General features: G+C 41.9%; 1 protein-coding gene across 1 annotated transcript in view; it reads left to right on the forward strand.

Moving 5' to 3' along the window:
• The window catches only part of NCKAP5 (NCK associated protein 5), a 369143-nt gene that overhangs the window by 141914 nt on the left and 210605 nt on the right, over positions 1–16624 (forward strand). Inside the window, exon 3 of the mRNA XM_062005050.1 lies at positions 5075–5134. Within this exon, the coding sequence (XP_061861034.1) occupies positions 5075–5134 (60 nt within the window). The remainder of the gene's footprint in view (positions 1–5074; positions 5135–16624) is intronic.

Consider the following 16624-nt stretch of genomic DNA (forward strand, 5'->3'; position numbering starts at 1 on the left):
ATCTTGGCAGATGGGTGTAAATCAGCATATTTGATGGAATCTTTATTTCATAGCTTTATCCAGAAGCTATTTTAAGTGATACCTTTCAATGTTAGATGGAGAAGCAAAACCCTGTCACTAAAAGCTTCTGAACCTGAGGTTTTAAAATGTAAACAAACATCTTCCTTCAAACTTTAAGACTCTGAAGTTCATGGCTAAAGGATTGTGTGCTTATTGTATCAATGTAAAATCCCAATATAAAGAAGGAGAACTGAGAAAAAGGCAGTCTCACGCATCCAGGGTAGCTTTTTTCCTGTTGTTTGGTCTGAGGGTACCTGTTACCAGATCAGAGCCAACCATATCAGCCTTTGTTCAAAATGATATGCTAGGTGGAGGCTTGTGATTGCATCGACTCACCTGCCTTTATCTCTGCAGACTGGGAGAAGCTCCAGTGGCACACTTTTGTTGTGAAGCCCTGAGCTCTTTGTATTAGCTGTCACTGTCACATGATACAGGGGTTTTTGTCTGGTAGTTGAATGAGTCTTAACTGATGGGAAGGGTGATTGAAGGAAAAACAAATCGTTTAAAGGTGAGTTCAGAATTTGCAGGAATATTTAGCATATTTGTGTTTTCCTTGGACTAAATGGGCTTTCCTCAAACTGTTGTTTTTTAGAACAAGCTACTGCAATATCTGCTGGTGATACTGAGACTTGAAATGTATCTTTCTTCCATCCACACAGTGAATACTTGTGTGCTTGGTTCCATCTGGAAAGGATATAATTGAATCCTTGTTTGGCTCCTTTAATTATCTCCTTGCAAAGTCCTTGGCTGGGAATTTTGCTACTTACAATGCAAACATTCAAACTTTAGAATATAAACTGTGCTTTGAAAGAGCGTTTTTGTAAACCTTTTATCATTTGGTGGTTTTTCAAAAGCGAACATGAGAACTTCTCAATGAACATGTTTTAATTTTTCAAATCCTCAGAGATCTTGTTTTCTTACCGGTTGGCGGTAGTTGCTAATTAGCTTTGTTAATTAATCATGCTATAGGGATGAAACATGCTTGATTAAAATAAAGCAAGCCATATAGCAACAAAGTAATGCTACACATTTTTCCTATTTAAAAGCAAAGATTAAAAAACCCCAAGATTAACTTTGAAGCTGCGTGTCAAATGTTCTTTGCATTTGAAACATCTGAAGGGCTAAAGCGGCTAAAAGCTTATTCTTTTTGCAACTCAGCTGTAGTGAAATACTTATTCAATTGTAACACCATTTTTTAAAATGGGATCTCAGAATAGTCTGTGAAGGTGCTGTCTCTGTCAAAACTTCCTGAGGTGGTGGGTAGTAACCACCGGGTGTATTTGGTTGTGCTTAGACATGAGGGTCCTTGTTCTCTCGTCATGTGGCTTATATGAAAACCTCCAACAGTGCAAATTGGTGTTAAATGTTGTTGGCTCCTAACAGGATTCTGACCACATTTCTCACCTATTATACCAGCGTATGTTTGTATAGAGGTAGTGGGGAAATAGCTCACTGTGGGCGGTGGGCCAAGTGCATCACAAATGAAGCTCCCTGGAATGATCTCAGGGACAACTGTGGTCCAGAAGCACGCTGAGCCTCTGCGGCACGTCCTGCCTGGATGAAGGTAGCCATCTGCACAGACTGGGCTGTGAGTGCACAGCTCCTTCACCAGGGGAACTCAGGCAGGAAGGAGAAGATGTGCAGGGACCTATTTGAAGTGGGAGCAGAGTTTATTTGCTTCAAAATTGACTTATTTTTTTGGAACAGTGCAGATTTTTCTACTCCATATTTCCCCTACATGACAGTCAAGTTTCTTTTCTGTTTTCTGCCATTGAAAAGTGGTTCTGTTCACAATAGCAGCAATGTATAACATTATACATGTTATACCGTGTTTGTAGAACACAGTGTGAGAATGCTCGTCTTTGCTCTCCTTCACTGGGATAATTGCTAAGGAAACCCTTTCTGCAACTCAGCCAGCATCCTTGCCCAGAGAAAAAAGACCTGATGTCATTAGGAGGAGCTCTGTTTGCAGATGGAATTTATTCTGATAAAATTCCAGGATCCCAGAAATGTGGAACTGATTCCATGTTGGGGGTAATATGGAGAGAGGAGAGTGGGAGTATTCCTCATGGAGGAGGAATAACAAAATAAATCTCTCCAGACCAATGGCAGGAAGTTTATGGAGAAATGTTTTATGAGGGGTTTTGGTCTGTTAATTTTTTTTTCTCCATGTGTCTTTTCCTATAAAATATCCTCAGGCATTTGTTTTGCAATTAAAAAGTCAAAACCCCCTCAAAGGGTATCCTTGCTTTTTCCACTAAAACACATTAGGGCACTGAAGCGGTACAAAAAGGCAATGGGCTATTTCCAGCAGATGAACTAAATCCTTAAAGTAGGATTAACCAGTTCTGTAATTTGTCTGTGATAGTATCTGTGCAAGAAAGAGGATGGGTGGTACGTGTCCTTTAGAAGCTGTTCTTAGGGTATGTGTGTTAAAGCTGTCAATGCTGTACTAATGCCACTTCTCAATTTTCAGTAACTTTTTACACACTGCAAAGATCCTGCTGTTGTGCTGGAGTAACACAAATGCAACTTCAGCTGGGCCGTGGCTGTGTCATCTTTGGGTTTTGCCAATATTCAGTGGTTTCAACATTATCTAAGTTTACAAATCACAATACTAGCAATGCCTGCTATTAATATGCTGACTGTGCTTTCAGGGATCCACCAGCCAGCTGCGCAGGGAGTGTTGTGAGGGTGCAGTAGGTACATGGGGGCAAGGTGACTGTTAGGGAGACTTGACCTAAATACCAGATCTTCAACAAAAATGGAGAGGGAGGACTAGTTTAGTGACCCAAATGTATGTTGAGCTGTGGCTGAGTGACACGAGTGCTGTTGTTCCCACAGTAATTGGACAAGTACATGCAGCTCTTCCTTCCTTGATGGAAATGGTCCCTCAGAAATGGTTTAAAGACCCCTTTTTTTGCAAGGTCAGAATTAAAATATCATAGAGTATATAGCTTTTCATGTTGTATGAGAGTGACCCAGTCAATGACAAGAGCAGCTACAGAGCCAAGGGAGATCATAGAATCATAGAACGGTAGGTATTGGAAGGAACCTTCCAATCAGATCATCCAGTCCAACCCCCCTGCAGAAGCAGGTTTACCTAGATCGGGTCACACAGGAACATGTCCAGGCAGGTCTTGAGGACCTCCAAGGAAGGAGCCTCCACACCCTCCCTGGGCAGCCTGTTCCACTGCTCACTCACCTGAACAAGGGAAATAGTTTTTTCTTGTATTTAAATGGAACTTTTTGTGTTCCAGCTTCATCCCATCACCCCATGTCCTGATGCTAGATACAACAGAAAAAAGTGATGCCCCAACCTCCTGACACCCACCATTTAGATACTAATAAATATCAATCAGATCCCCTCAGTCTCCTCTTCTCCAGAGCAAACAGCCTCAGTCCCTGCAGCCTTTCCTCATAAGGAAGATGCTCCAGACCCCTGATCATCTTGGTGGCCCTGTGCTGGGCTCATTCCTAGAGTTCCTTGTCCATCTTGAGCTGGGACACCTCATTGGCCTCTAGGTTCTTCCTCAGCCCTGGTTGAGCACCTTTGTAGGTTTTTGGGAGCATGGGAGTTTCCAGCCCATGCTCTTCTACGTCGAGAGAGCTGGGAGATGTACTTTAGTGCATGGCAGGAAGTTTTTCTCTCCTGAACTCAAAATAGCTCAGGAAAGCTGGGCGGCATGGCCAGTGGATTCGTGGCTGGAGGCCTCTGCAGGCAGCACAAGACCAGTAGTGCTGGCCTTCGAAAGGCGTATCTGCCAAGGGCAGCTGCTGCCAGCCCACTGCAGTGTCTCAGGAGGCCTGGGCGTTTGGCACTCCTATGTTTACATTATACTGAGTAGTCACTGGGACAGAGCTGTTAAATATCCCACGTAAGTGTCAGAAAGCTGCACTGGGATGGTTAAGGCCTTTCTTTCCAATCAGGCCAAGTAGAACTTCTGGGCGAAACAATGGAAATGGAAAATTTCAAGCTTGATAATGGGATATATTCTGATTTAAATATGGCTTTTGCTGGAAGTTTACAAAGCTGATCCTCTTTTGTAAATAATTTATTCATCTGCAAAAGTTGTGTTTCATTGTGTACTGATAAATTCTTCATGTGCTGTTAAATTCACCTGACATACCCACAAGGTGCTTTTCCTTTAAAAATTCACATTCTTTAAAAATAGCTGGCTTGAAAAAGTGTCTTTGTTTTTCTTAAATCCTTTAAATTATGGTAGGTTGCTCAAGTCCCGCTTGTTCTGTAAAGTATTTTCTATTTTGCTGATATTCCAGACCAAATTCTTCTCTACCCTTCCTGTAGTGATCAGGTCCTGCATCACCTTCCACTTTAGGTTCTGCAGTTCACATGCTTGGTATGTGTTCCATTTTCCCAGTTAATACACTGTGAAAATCTCTTTCCTTTTCTACATATACCGAAACCCTACTTTCATTCCTTTTTTACAACTTTCCAGGTGAAAGTATGTGGTAATTGCCAAATCCTTGATTAAGCAAATTGTTACTTGAGTCAAGCCAGGCATTTTGGTGTAGTCCTGAGATGAAGAAAGGCTAATGTAAAGAAAATAATAGTTGCAAAATGCAGCACAGTATGTTAGAATAATTTTAAGCTTCATTTTAATTCATACATTTATTGATGATCTAACAGCCTTCTAGCTTGTGTTAATATAGTTCAGAGTAAAGCTGATGCATAAGGCCGCAGGAAAAGAAATAACAATCTGATTTGCACGGTCTGTTTCCATGTCGCCAGCATGATGAGCTGCTTTGTCGTTTGAATGGAGCAAATGATGTTTAGATTCAGTTGATTTCTTGTCAGTTCTGTCAAACTGCCACGAGATAAAACAATAACGCAGGCACTAAATATTGCGGAGAAGCATGGCACTGAGAGCAGGATCTGCCAGGAGGGTTACCCGAGCGATGTGCAGGAATGCCACCCCAATGGGGAAGCAGTACGTTCTCTCCACCAGTGAAAAATGAATTGCTATTCACACGTTTTTCTTTCTGTAGGGAGAAGCTGTCTGTGGCTCGGCTGCAGCGAGAAGTTGCACAAAGTAAGAGCGAAGGAGCAATGGTAAGCTGCGGCAAGTCGCTGCTTTGCAATTCTTGTCTCACTGCTTCAGGCCGTAGGTGCGTTTTGTCTTCTGGAAGATGGTCACTGGAGCATTAAACCTGTCTTGGATATAATGATGGGTTGCCAACGATGTATTCATAAATCTGAGGAAACTCAAGGCCGACTTAACTTCCTTGGAAGATCTGTAGTAGAGAAAAGCAGTTTCCTTTGCTGCTGATAGTGGAGTTGGAAGCAAGGCAAGCATGGAAAGGCAATTTCAGATCAAAATGCCAGTACTTGCCTGATAAATCTTAGACAACTGTGGAAAGATGGAGGAATACAAGTATAGAAGTTTAAAAAAAACTGCCTCAATCTGATAATTTTGTAAATCATGTAATGCTCCTCATATCTTCAATTTGCATGTAGCAATGTATGAGATCAGGCTTCTGAGCAGAAGTTGAAATGGCAGATTTTTGGTTAACTGCAGATCTCTATTAATAGAGTGCCTTATCTCTTCAAAACAATTTTCTTTAGGAGCCAACATATGCTTAATATCTAAGAAACTCCTCCCATGTTGTAAGAAGTTTATTTGTCCTTGTCTTCAGATAAAATGTCTTAGACTTCCATGGGATAAAGCAGACCTGTTAAATAGCCTTAAAGCCCAAATTAGTCCCCTTGAACACACTGGTAAAACTGCTACTGATTTGAGTGAGTTGTTTGTGAAAGAATTTGATCCAAAGTTTATTTTTCTTACTGGAGAGAGGAGCAGATGCTCTGTTACCTGTGTGATGCAGGGTCCTTAAAATCCAACCTGCCTATAGTGAATACCTTTTATAAACCATTATTGGTGGTTAATACGATGAAGTGAAATTTGGAGAGACCTAACTGACTGGAAAGAGAAACCAGCTCTGAATCGAGCTCTCAACATGGCCACATGCAACTCCAGCAGAGCTGGGGGTGCCTCGTGGGGGACTCTGCTGGGACAGAGACTTCTGAGCTCTGAATGCCTTGTGGAGAAGGGAAGGAGACAAAAGTAGTGTTTGCCCAGGCAAATATTGCTGATTTGCCACAAGCCTCTGCTGTGTGCCCAGCTCAGCTGTGGTAATTGCTTTCTTCTCCCATCCCAACCCTGCCCTGACATGCCTGCCTTTGGGTCTGCAGCATGCCTGCATTGCCCACAAGAAGGTTTTGAGACATGGTTTAAGCAGTCAGGAAGACTGGCCACTGGATAACATGTGTGTATGAGGGCAGAAGTCCTGGAGCAACTGAGAAATAAACTTTATAAAGTTCAGCCATAATCCAACAGTCAGTGGTTGAGATAAAACTCCTGCTACCTCTAGGAAGAATTTTGCCTGAGGAAGAATGGCAAAGATCAGGTTTTGGTCTTGCAATTGCATTTTAGTTTTCAGTGTAAACAATTTTCAAAAGCTGGGAAGAGCTGTTTACTCTATTTGAAATGTTTAATTTTTTAGCTTTCCCTTGGAGGCATGGCAATAATATAATATATTGAGTGTAAAGTACACTTAGTAGAATAATTAAAGATTTTATGAAATGAGCAATATTAATTAACCTTCTAGAACTGGTAAGGCTTTTCTGTATATGCACCCACATTGTGACTTTGTCTCATGAGAGTCAGACACTTCTTGTGCCTTGTATTATGGGCTTGTGGGATTAATCACAGAGCACTGCTAACCAGAGGGTAATTTTGTATAATTTGTTGAGAGGCCAAGTGTTGTAACCCATTAGGAGCTGATAGGTAGCTCTCTGGGGGCACTGTCTTCCCCCAAGGTAAATAGTCAGTAGTTTTCCCCCCTCTTCCCTGAGGGGTGATTTCCACAATTATCCTGCAACTACAGCCGAGCAGTGAACCCACAGAGACAATTGCTTTGAAGCTGTTGATGTATGGAAACTTCTTTGTGTCTCAGAGCTCAGAACTGGTGATTTTAATATGAAACACAGCAGTCATTAATTAACATTAATGAACTCGCTTGGCTGGGAGCAGTAAGGGTCCAGGAGATGGAGTATTTGAACACAGGGGAGGCCAGGGATGAAATAACTTGCGTAGGCTACGTTCTCAGGCCATGTGACAAGGAGCCCGCAGCACAGAGCAGTTTTGGGGCAAATACTTTAACAAAGATTCACCATGAAATTTCAGCAAGGGATTCTGAGCAAGCCAGCCTTTGGCAAGAGGCAAGCTTCCTCTGGAGAAGTGCTGGCAGCCAGCAGTGTGCCCGCGGGGCACTGAATCCCATGTGCTGCTCTTTTTGGTGTGATGGACAACCCCCCAGAGACGGCACAGAGTCCTCTGGGGCTGGTGGCAAGCTGCTGGGCACTGGTACCAGCCAGCCACAGGGCGCCCGAGGGGTTCTGCTCTGCTGACACCGGCTGCGAGGCTGGATGAAAGGGATGGCAACCCCCTGGCAGTGACAGGCCACACATTTGTTTAATCACTAATTAGCTAACCACCATTACTTACTCCTATTTTCTTTTTGGTTTGTTGTCCTAGTTAGATTGACATGAAGGTTTTCAGTGAACTAACTCTTTCCTTTGGGAAGAGCACAGGTAATGGCACCTGCCAGGTTTAATGCCACTCAGTCTTGTGGAGAACATTTCTTAGAGCAGGCCTGAAGCAGGTCAGAGAGCATGAGGAGTGTGTTGCCACTCTGCTCCCCTGTGTGCCACGAGCTGTGCAAAGCATCACACACACCTCTTGAAGGATGGCACCTCATTTAACACTGGCTAGTGTTTCTTGCTGCTTTCAAAAAAGCATTACTTGGGTTTTGCAGGCACAAATAAGTCATGACAGTAAGAGGTGACTACATCCTGTCAACCCACACTTGTTTTTTTGGGTCACTGGAGTCAGTGAGCAGTAGTGTGAGCTTTGTCCCCATGTGTGCTGCTGTGACACAGGTGTGCTAAAGGTACAGTGTGTTTGCCCTGTCCTTCCTGCTTTCTGTTGGGCACCTGTTTGATCAGTGTGAGGAAAGGTGTGGATACTCTTCCCTATTGCCGCCCTAGCACAAATCAAGGGAGAATACGCTGTTTAGGTTTTTCTTCGCTGCCAGAGGGATTGTCAGTCAGCATTTGCCATAACCTGCAACCAGCTGTTGTCTTTTTGCATGGAAGCGATGGGTGGGAAAGGTTCCTGGTGCTCAAGTTTATCCAGCATCACGGGAGCCACTGCATTGAGGTGGGCTTGAACATAAAATCAATAGTAACAAATAAATAGGAAGGATGTGCTGTAGAAACTACTCACACTGGGCTATCTTTGCTGAAAAAATGGGTCTGTATATAAATAAGATAGGTGAGTGATGAAGACTTCAGCTGAGGTTGAAGGTCAGGTGGTGTGTACTGTATGTGATACCCAGTGTGTCTGTTCCACAGTACTCTCTGTAAGAAATATGGTTTTTAATGTGTCCCAGAGTCACATTTTTCACGACTGATTTATTGTCAGAAGTAGCTAACTACTGGAAGGTACTATAGAAAACTAAATGAATATACTTCAAGATAAATGTTTATCAGCAAAAATATACAAATAAGCTGTAATACATTTTTCCCACGTGGCTGTATGGACAATCAAATACCTCATATACACGATTGAGTGAGGATGTATTTATACATTTCTGTAATTAGGGGAATCAAATAAATCCAGGTTTCTTTATTTTATGAACCACTCTCTGTAAATATTGATTATTTGTTATGAAAACGCATAATTACTACCAATCCATCTACTGACAGTTTCAGCAGCTCTGAGCCTGGATTGCTGGGTGGCTCTTCTGTTACTTATGACCTTTAATTTCCTACTATGCATGTTCGCAGTTTTCTTAGTCAGGTTTCTTCTGACTCATCAGGGATGTTTTACCTCTGTGTGAAGGGAAAAGAACATGATCACTTCATATGTGTACAGTTCTCACTGCGTTTGATGGAGACTGTGCAGGTGTCTGTGGTGACAGGGATTCCATTATTAAAATGAGCAGCTTTCAAAACAGATCACAAGTTTATTTCAAAACATTGTAAAGGCTGAAGACTGCTTTAATCATCAAAGCCTTTCTTCTTTGTTTGTTTTTAAGTCTGTGACTCTGGATCTTTAGGACACAGAACAAGATCCTGTAAAATATTTGTGACATTTTATTAACAGTGAACAGTGCCAGGTTAGGAAAAAGAGAAGAAAAGTGCTCGCACAGTTACACAGCAGAGTTAGCGTCACGTTAGCAGAAACCTAGATTAAAAACCTAGATCGAACCAAAAGTGTACACAATTACATCATATTTTAACAACTTGGCTTAATATAATAATTACCCATGAAAACAGTACTTTTATATTTATTCAGTACTTTTTTTAATGTGCATGTTGCACGGTTTTGTTAGGTTGTGCTTCCGCATCCCAGTACTTCAATTCTACTCTGTTTTCCATTAGTTCAGTGGCCTGTAACCTACACAAAAGAAATTGTACCACTCTGGCAATTTAGCTGTGAAGGTTAAAGTGGGATGATACTGTCTTTTATGTTTACATAGGTTTCACTTAGGATGGGCCCTAGGCTCTGATTTACCATGTGTCCTGCTGCGTCTTTAAGTGATGCAAAGTGATTATCATGGGCTCTTCCCGGTACCCGTCTATTCCACACCTGCACCCTTTTGTTAAAACCCACCATGTTAAGTGAATGTGAGGTCCCTGCTGAATAGGTTTCCACCCTCTGGTAATCCTTCTGCATTAGATTGATTTATGAATGTATCAGATTCTTTGTTAGCATGTAAACCACTAATTAATTTAAAGCCCTCTGTGGAAAAATTAAAGCCCTGGTTAAGGCTTTCAACTGGCTCAGATGGTGCTAATAATGGAAAAACAAGTTATATTAATGAGTTTTGATGTGATCAGCACAATTCTTGCTTTCCAAACAGTTTTTTACTATAAAACAGTAGAGACTGCAAGTTTTTTAAATGAAAAGTAAAAAGGAAAGGCAGAAAAAAATTGCACCGTCAGTAAGATATCCCACTCTTACTAGGAACTGAGTCACATCAGCTTGTTACAACATTCTTAATTGTAATGTGTTTAGATATATGTAACAGCCTCTTACAAAACCATGGGAAGTGCAAAATAGTCTTTTTTCCACATTGACACTCAAGTTGTAGTACAATCAGCTTTGAAGAGATCTCTGCCTCTCATCCTCATCATGCCCTGCCGTGAATGAGCATTCACGTGGAGGTGAACATGGTGAAATGTAGAAAAGGTCTTAATTGAAGTCATATTAGAATCAGGAGAAAGTCTGGCCATATTCTCTGCTTTTCCAGATTCCAGAGTGTTTTTTGTATGTAATTCCAGTTGTTTGCTCAAATTGAGACTTTTAACATGAGTGCTAGTTTTTGGTGAGAAGAAAGAATTCAGTCCCTGGCTTGATGGTGCTTTGTTGAACTAAGTGAATTGAAGTTGAAAATAGAAAAGCAAACCTCCACCCTTTATTGTGGGAAGCTTAAAATGCAGTTACAGTGATAGACAATGATTGTAGGAAATAGTGCTTTTTCCACACCTCTCCCAGGAGCCCCATTTACCTCTCCTGGCTCTACTCACTGCCAAGGCACTCAGTCTTAGGCCACCATCCTGGCTCTGTTGTCAGCACCCCAGCTGATTCTTATGCTGTCCCATTAATCAGCTAGCAGGGAGCCCCCTGAAAAGGAGCACAGTCAGCATGTTTAGAGGCCTAACTCCTAACATCTGCACTGTGTACCTTATTTTCACTGAGAAGGGAGAATCCTGAGGTTGCTCTTGAGCTGGGGTCTTACAGATGGCAGCACAATGCATTGACACGAGCACAGAGGCACTTTCTGATGAATCTCTTCAATTGCCTCCAGCAGCTGGGAAGGCTGTTCTTGCAGAAGCACCCGGGTCATTCAAAAATAGATGGTATTTAGTAACAAATTAAGTGTTAAAGATGAGATACAAAAGGCTAAATTGTCTTTCCCGTCCTTACATCTATGAAAACATCTATCTGTGCTTTAATTAGAAAGGAGTGGAGAGAGAGAGGCAGTCGCTGTTCTAAAATATCTCTTTGAATATGAACTATCCTAAGCAGGAAAGAAGTAATCTGACCCTGGTGCTGTCTTCTCTGTGAAGCTGTGTATTTATACACAGCCAGCCATGCTGTCTAGCTCATTTTTCTTGGAAACTTCATCACATGGCCCTCATGGAAACTCGGTGACATTAGTAGTAGTTAACATCAATAATAATTATTGAAATTCTTTACAAGCTTAGTTTAATGCTCCTGGACCTCGTTAGTTCTTCATACTTCATTAGGCCAAATGTCCTCATTCACAACTTTGCAGTTTTATCTTCAGTTGTTTTAAAACACAAGATTTTTTAATTCTTGTCCCGAGGCTTGCTTCAAAATTGCAAATATGTAGATGTTTTCAGGTTTAATGTTTTAAATATTTTATGAATCTAAGGGTTCTTTGGGACTTAAAATTGCGGAGACCTTTCAAAAGTCCTTTTCCAATGAAAAAACATCACCCTGGTTGCTCCCTCTTCCCGAGTTAGAAGTACTGAGAGCCCAATCGCCTCTGCTCAGAATCGTCTGCCTTTCACAGACCGTGTTTCTCTTTCCTAGTTAATTAATTTCAGAGTCCTAAATTGCACAAGAAATTGTTAAAATCAATTTCCTTCCGTTTCATCGCTGTTTAACAGTGTATCAGGAGTGGTGGGAGGGCGCCAGGGTAATGCTGGCTGCTCCCTCGGCTGGTGGCCGCTCTGGCTCTAGCTTGGCACCAGGAGAGGGAGCTGCAGGCGTGGGAAACAGCACCCACTTCCACAGCCATGGTGAAAAACGAGCGTGCTGGAAGTGCAGCCCTTTCTGGCTTCACTGGGATTTAGGTTTTGTGGAGCTGGAAGGTATTAGCTGCTGTATTTGAAAATGCAAGGGCTTCGAAGGAGCCCTTGGTACATGCCATTGCAAAGGCAGCAATACTCCATCTGTCCTCGGTTTTGGTGTTTGCCTACTCTGCTTGCCAAGGATGTTGTCATAGGCCACCATCACTGCAAGACCATTACAGTATCCAAAGGAGCAGAAATAAGTTTTGCCCCTGAGCTAGAACTCACCAGAGTAATCTGTCTCTTCAGCAAGTTTCTACAAGTATTTATTTGACATAAAAAAGTAGTCACATAGAATTATGTAAGAATCACTAAACATGGGGAAAAAAACCCAAAACAACATAAAAAGGAATTAATATAAAGTCTGAAAGTAAAACAGAAGCAATCTGTAGAAAGTATGTCATATCAGCCAAAGTGTACCCTTAAGTAGAAATTGCCATTTACACATTAGATAACAAAGGCAGGGGTTGTGGAAGTACAGACAGGGCGCGTGCAGTCTCATAGCATCTACGGCTGTATGTGATATCAGAGTGGCAGTTGGCTTCAGCATGAAGCAAATCCCGCTTTGTGACGAGAGACAGATGTACCCTGCTCCAGGCAATACCTCACTGCCTAATAGGAGTGATGCACCCATGCACTAATGACAGTGAATTGCAGCCATTTTCATATCAAAGGTTAAGCTCTGCAATCCAGAGCTCCTCCAGGCAATGGCAGGAGTTGGCTCAAGGAAGGCACATGCTCACTGGATTAATATTTTTACAAGGGTGACCTGAATAGAGCCACCAAACTGCAGGCTGAAGAGACACGATATTTACAGTCGAGTTTTATCTCATGCAAGAAAGGGACCTCAGCTAGGACAGAATTAGTCACAAGATCACAGGCTCTGAAGAGGAAAAGTGAATGTATGCACTGGGCCAGCAATTTGAATTTGATGCAGAATAGGAAGGGAAATTTGTAGAGATTAATAGTAGTGAAACTGCTGGGGGAATGAGCATATTATAAGTCAAAAAAATTACTACATTTTTGGGATTATTTTTTGTGGCCAATAGTTAAACTGTTAGTGATGAACTTAGCAGCAGCTGTAACTTCCATCTAAAGGTCTGTTTGCAGTATTAATTCAAGGAACAGGGAAGAATCCTTTAATTTCTTATTTTAAGACCTGTTCATACTTATTTTTAAAAAAACAAGCCTAATTTCTAGTATTTTCAGGTTTCTCAAATCTTGTAGATCCATTTGCAGGATTAAATAAAAACTCTTGTCGTATTGGTTTGAGTTGACTCAAATCTGGTCACAATATCCATTGCAACAAGTCCAGCCTTTTCCTTTTGTTTCCTTGTTTGTACCAACTCTTCCAGAGGTTCTGTGGGGCGCATTACAGTTGCCCTTATGGTGATGTGGGCTTGTGACTGATTTCTCTTGTAAAGTGTAGCTAAAGCAAAGCAGAGAGGATGAGATGGTGCAGAAATACTGATTCCTCAAATTCACCTCCATCTAATCCAGCTGATTGGTGTAGGTGAGCATTGTCACTGCTGGACAGGGAATGCGGTCTTTTAATTTCTTCACTGTTGTCATCATCTAAAAGTGAAGTTAAATATTCTGCTGGTGATTCTGGTTTGTAATGATATGTGGTGGTAGTCCCTGCACAAACCAAGAGGGATTTTGTCTTCCTCCAAAGGAGTGACTTTTTTTTTTCCCCAAATGAAGCAGGAAAGGTTATTGGGAGAGGAAGTTTCTGTATAAGGAAGGACAAAATTTATGTACCAAGAGTATGGCTCAGTTGTACTGCTTCCATTAAATGGTCATTTATTTAAATGAATGCAGTGCACTTGGAGCTTGTACCACGAAGTCAGTGCTGACCCTTAAAATGAGTCATCTCACTTTCCTGCAACAAGTCTTTTTTCAACATCTAATGCAATGGAGCCCTCATCCATAATTGTTCCGTGGCACCAAGATAGAAGGTACTGTTATTGTGTCCAGTTTCCTCTGGGCAGAAACAAAATATGTATATATATATACACACAGAGAGAAATTAGTCTGTTGGAGGTAGATAAAAGAGAGTCAGCAGAAACTGGGAAAAACTGTTGGCCCATTTCTGACCACTGAACACTTTGCAGGGAGACAGGAAAACTAGTCACAGCTCATCCAGGCAAGATTTGAGCTTGTCGGTGTTCTTTGAGCCATTAAACCCCACTAGCTGTGTTGGTTTATTCTCCTGGCAGAGGGTAATCACTCCTCTTTGCAACTTCTGTTCAAGATATAAAAGAAATATTAAAACATAGTAAAGAAAGAATGTCTTCTTATACTAAAATTACAGAGCTTTGTATAGATTCACGGAGCTTGTGCTAGAAATTGCTTTTTCTTCCTGTATTTCCTCCTTGCTCCAATCTCATATACTTTTATTCACTTTTTGCTTTGTCAAGAATTTGCTTTTACATACTTTCTGTTTGTTTTGGCTTTGTCTCCGTTGCATTGTGATAAGGCATCTTTTGATATTCTACTGGATCTTTCATAATGAAGATCTCATAACATAGTTTTCCAAGTCTGGAACTGGTGATCAGACTTGCTTGCATGTCCTGCGAGAGGAGACTGTCTAGACTGTGGGAATGACTGTGATGTTTGGATTGTGTTATTTCCATACCACTTGGCATGATGCACTCACTGGTTATTCTAGAAACTTATTTAATAAAGTACCAGGCTGATAGAAGGCCTTACCTGGCTGTGAAGTGGCTTTTGCTTATTCCCCACACGGCACTGAGAAGTTGTGCTTTCTCTTCAGTACCTTGTTGTGTGATTTAAAATAACCAGCTGCTTAAAACCCCTGTTCACTATACTCATTAAAGGACACCATCTTCAACTTTGGTGTCCTGCAAGGCTGTTACTAGTTTTGCCACTCAGTTCCTTCATGGAAAATATTTAATTTCTGATGTAAATTGCTTATTTATAAGCCAGGCTTTATTCTCACTCTTATGCTGTTTGCCTGATTGCTAGTATAGACAGTAAGCTCTTTGGGGAAGAGGCAGGGTCTTACTGGGCGTCTAAATAGTTCTGATTATTGCTTGGAGCCTGGGGTGCTGCTATGCCATGAATAATCACAGCCCAGCTACTTGGGATGAATACTGAGAGGAGATTTGGCTCAGTATGTGCAGTCAACATGACTGTCATTTTGTAATTACATCTTTACACTGCACATTTGTGATTGACATCCATGGTGACACTGCTTATTTAGAAATGATTTGTGAGTGTTAGAGAAAAATTATTATCTCTTGGGAACATCCTGTTCCTGGTAGTGTCTATTAACAAGAAGCTTAGATGGTGACTGCCAGAGTTTTCCATTTAAGAACCTTTTTCCAAGGCTAGAGGAGCGGGTCAGAATACCCAGGTTGTTGGAAATCTTGCATTGCATACATGTTTCTCTGTGCCATTGATAAACCACCTCAGCAGAGAAAACTTGTCAAGGAGATATCATAGGAAAATCCATGCCTTCAATAAGAAGTTTCATGCTAAAACTAGACTTTGAGAGTTGTCAGCTGTGATAGTCTAAAGGCAGGTTTCCAGCAGTTGTATCTTCCATCAGTTGGTAAGGGAAACCTGATCACAAACTGAAAAATGTAGGTGGAGGCGAGTGGAAGTCGAGGTGTGAAGAACGCAGGCAATCTAAGGATTTCAAAAGGAAGAGCTTTGGAAGGAAGGAAAGCACATTAGCAGGAATATCCTTGTGAACTCCCAGGAAACAAGAATATCAGCTTCTGGAAATGTGTTTAATTTAACAGAGAAAGGAAGGACTAACTTTTGTTAGCTTTGTTCTGTTCATGTAGCAACTGGCTTAAATCATAGACTCATAGAATCATTAGGGTTGGAAAAGGCCTTTAAGATCATTGAATCCAACCATCGACCTCACACTGCCAGGCCCATCACTAAACTAAACTGTATCCCTCAGCACCTCATCTACGTGTCTTTTGACTGTCTCTAGGGCTGGTAACTCCACCACCTCACTGGGCAGACCAATGCTTAATAACCTTCTCAGTGAAAAAGTTCTTCCTAATCTCCAATGTAAACCTCCCCTGGCGCAACCTGAACCCGTTTCTTTGTGTCCTATCATTCATTACTGGAGAGATGAGATCAACTTTCAGGTAGTTGTAGAGAATGATCATATTGCCTCTCAGCCTTCTCATCTCTAGGCTAAACTTCCCTAGCTTCCTCAGCCACTCCTTGTAAGACTTATTCTTCAGACCCTTCACTAGCCGTGTTACCTGTAGCTGTACAGGCTCCAGAGCTTCAATGGCTCTCTTGTAGTGAGGAGCCCAGAACTGAACACAGCGTTCAAGGGGCAGCCTCACCAGCACTGAGTACAGTGGGAAAATCCTTGGTCCTGCTGGTCACACTATTTCCGATACAGGCCAGGATGCCATTGGCCTTCTTGGCCACCCAGGTACACTGCTGGCTCATGTTGAGCTGCTGTTGATCAACACCCCAAGGTGCTTTTCTGCCAGACATTTTTCCAGACACTCTGCCCCAAGTCTGTAGCATTGTTGTTGTGGCCCAAGTGCAGGGTCCAGCACCTGGCCTTGTTGAACCTCAGGCAATTGTCCTCGGCCCATTGCTCCAGCCTGTCCAGGTCCCTCTGAAGAGCCTTCCTGCCCTCAAGCAGATCTA

Source organism: Colius striatus, chromosome 11, assembly GCF_028858725.1.
Source record: "Colius striatus isolate bColStr4 chromosome 11, bColStr4.1.hap1, whole genome shotgun sequence".
Classification (NCBI taxonomy): domain Eukaryota; kingdom Metazoa; phylum Chordata; class Aves; order Coliiformes; family Coliidae; genus Colius; species Colius striatus.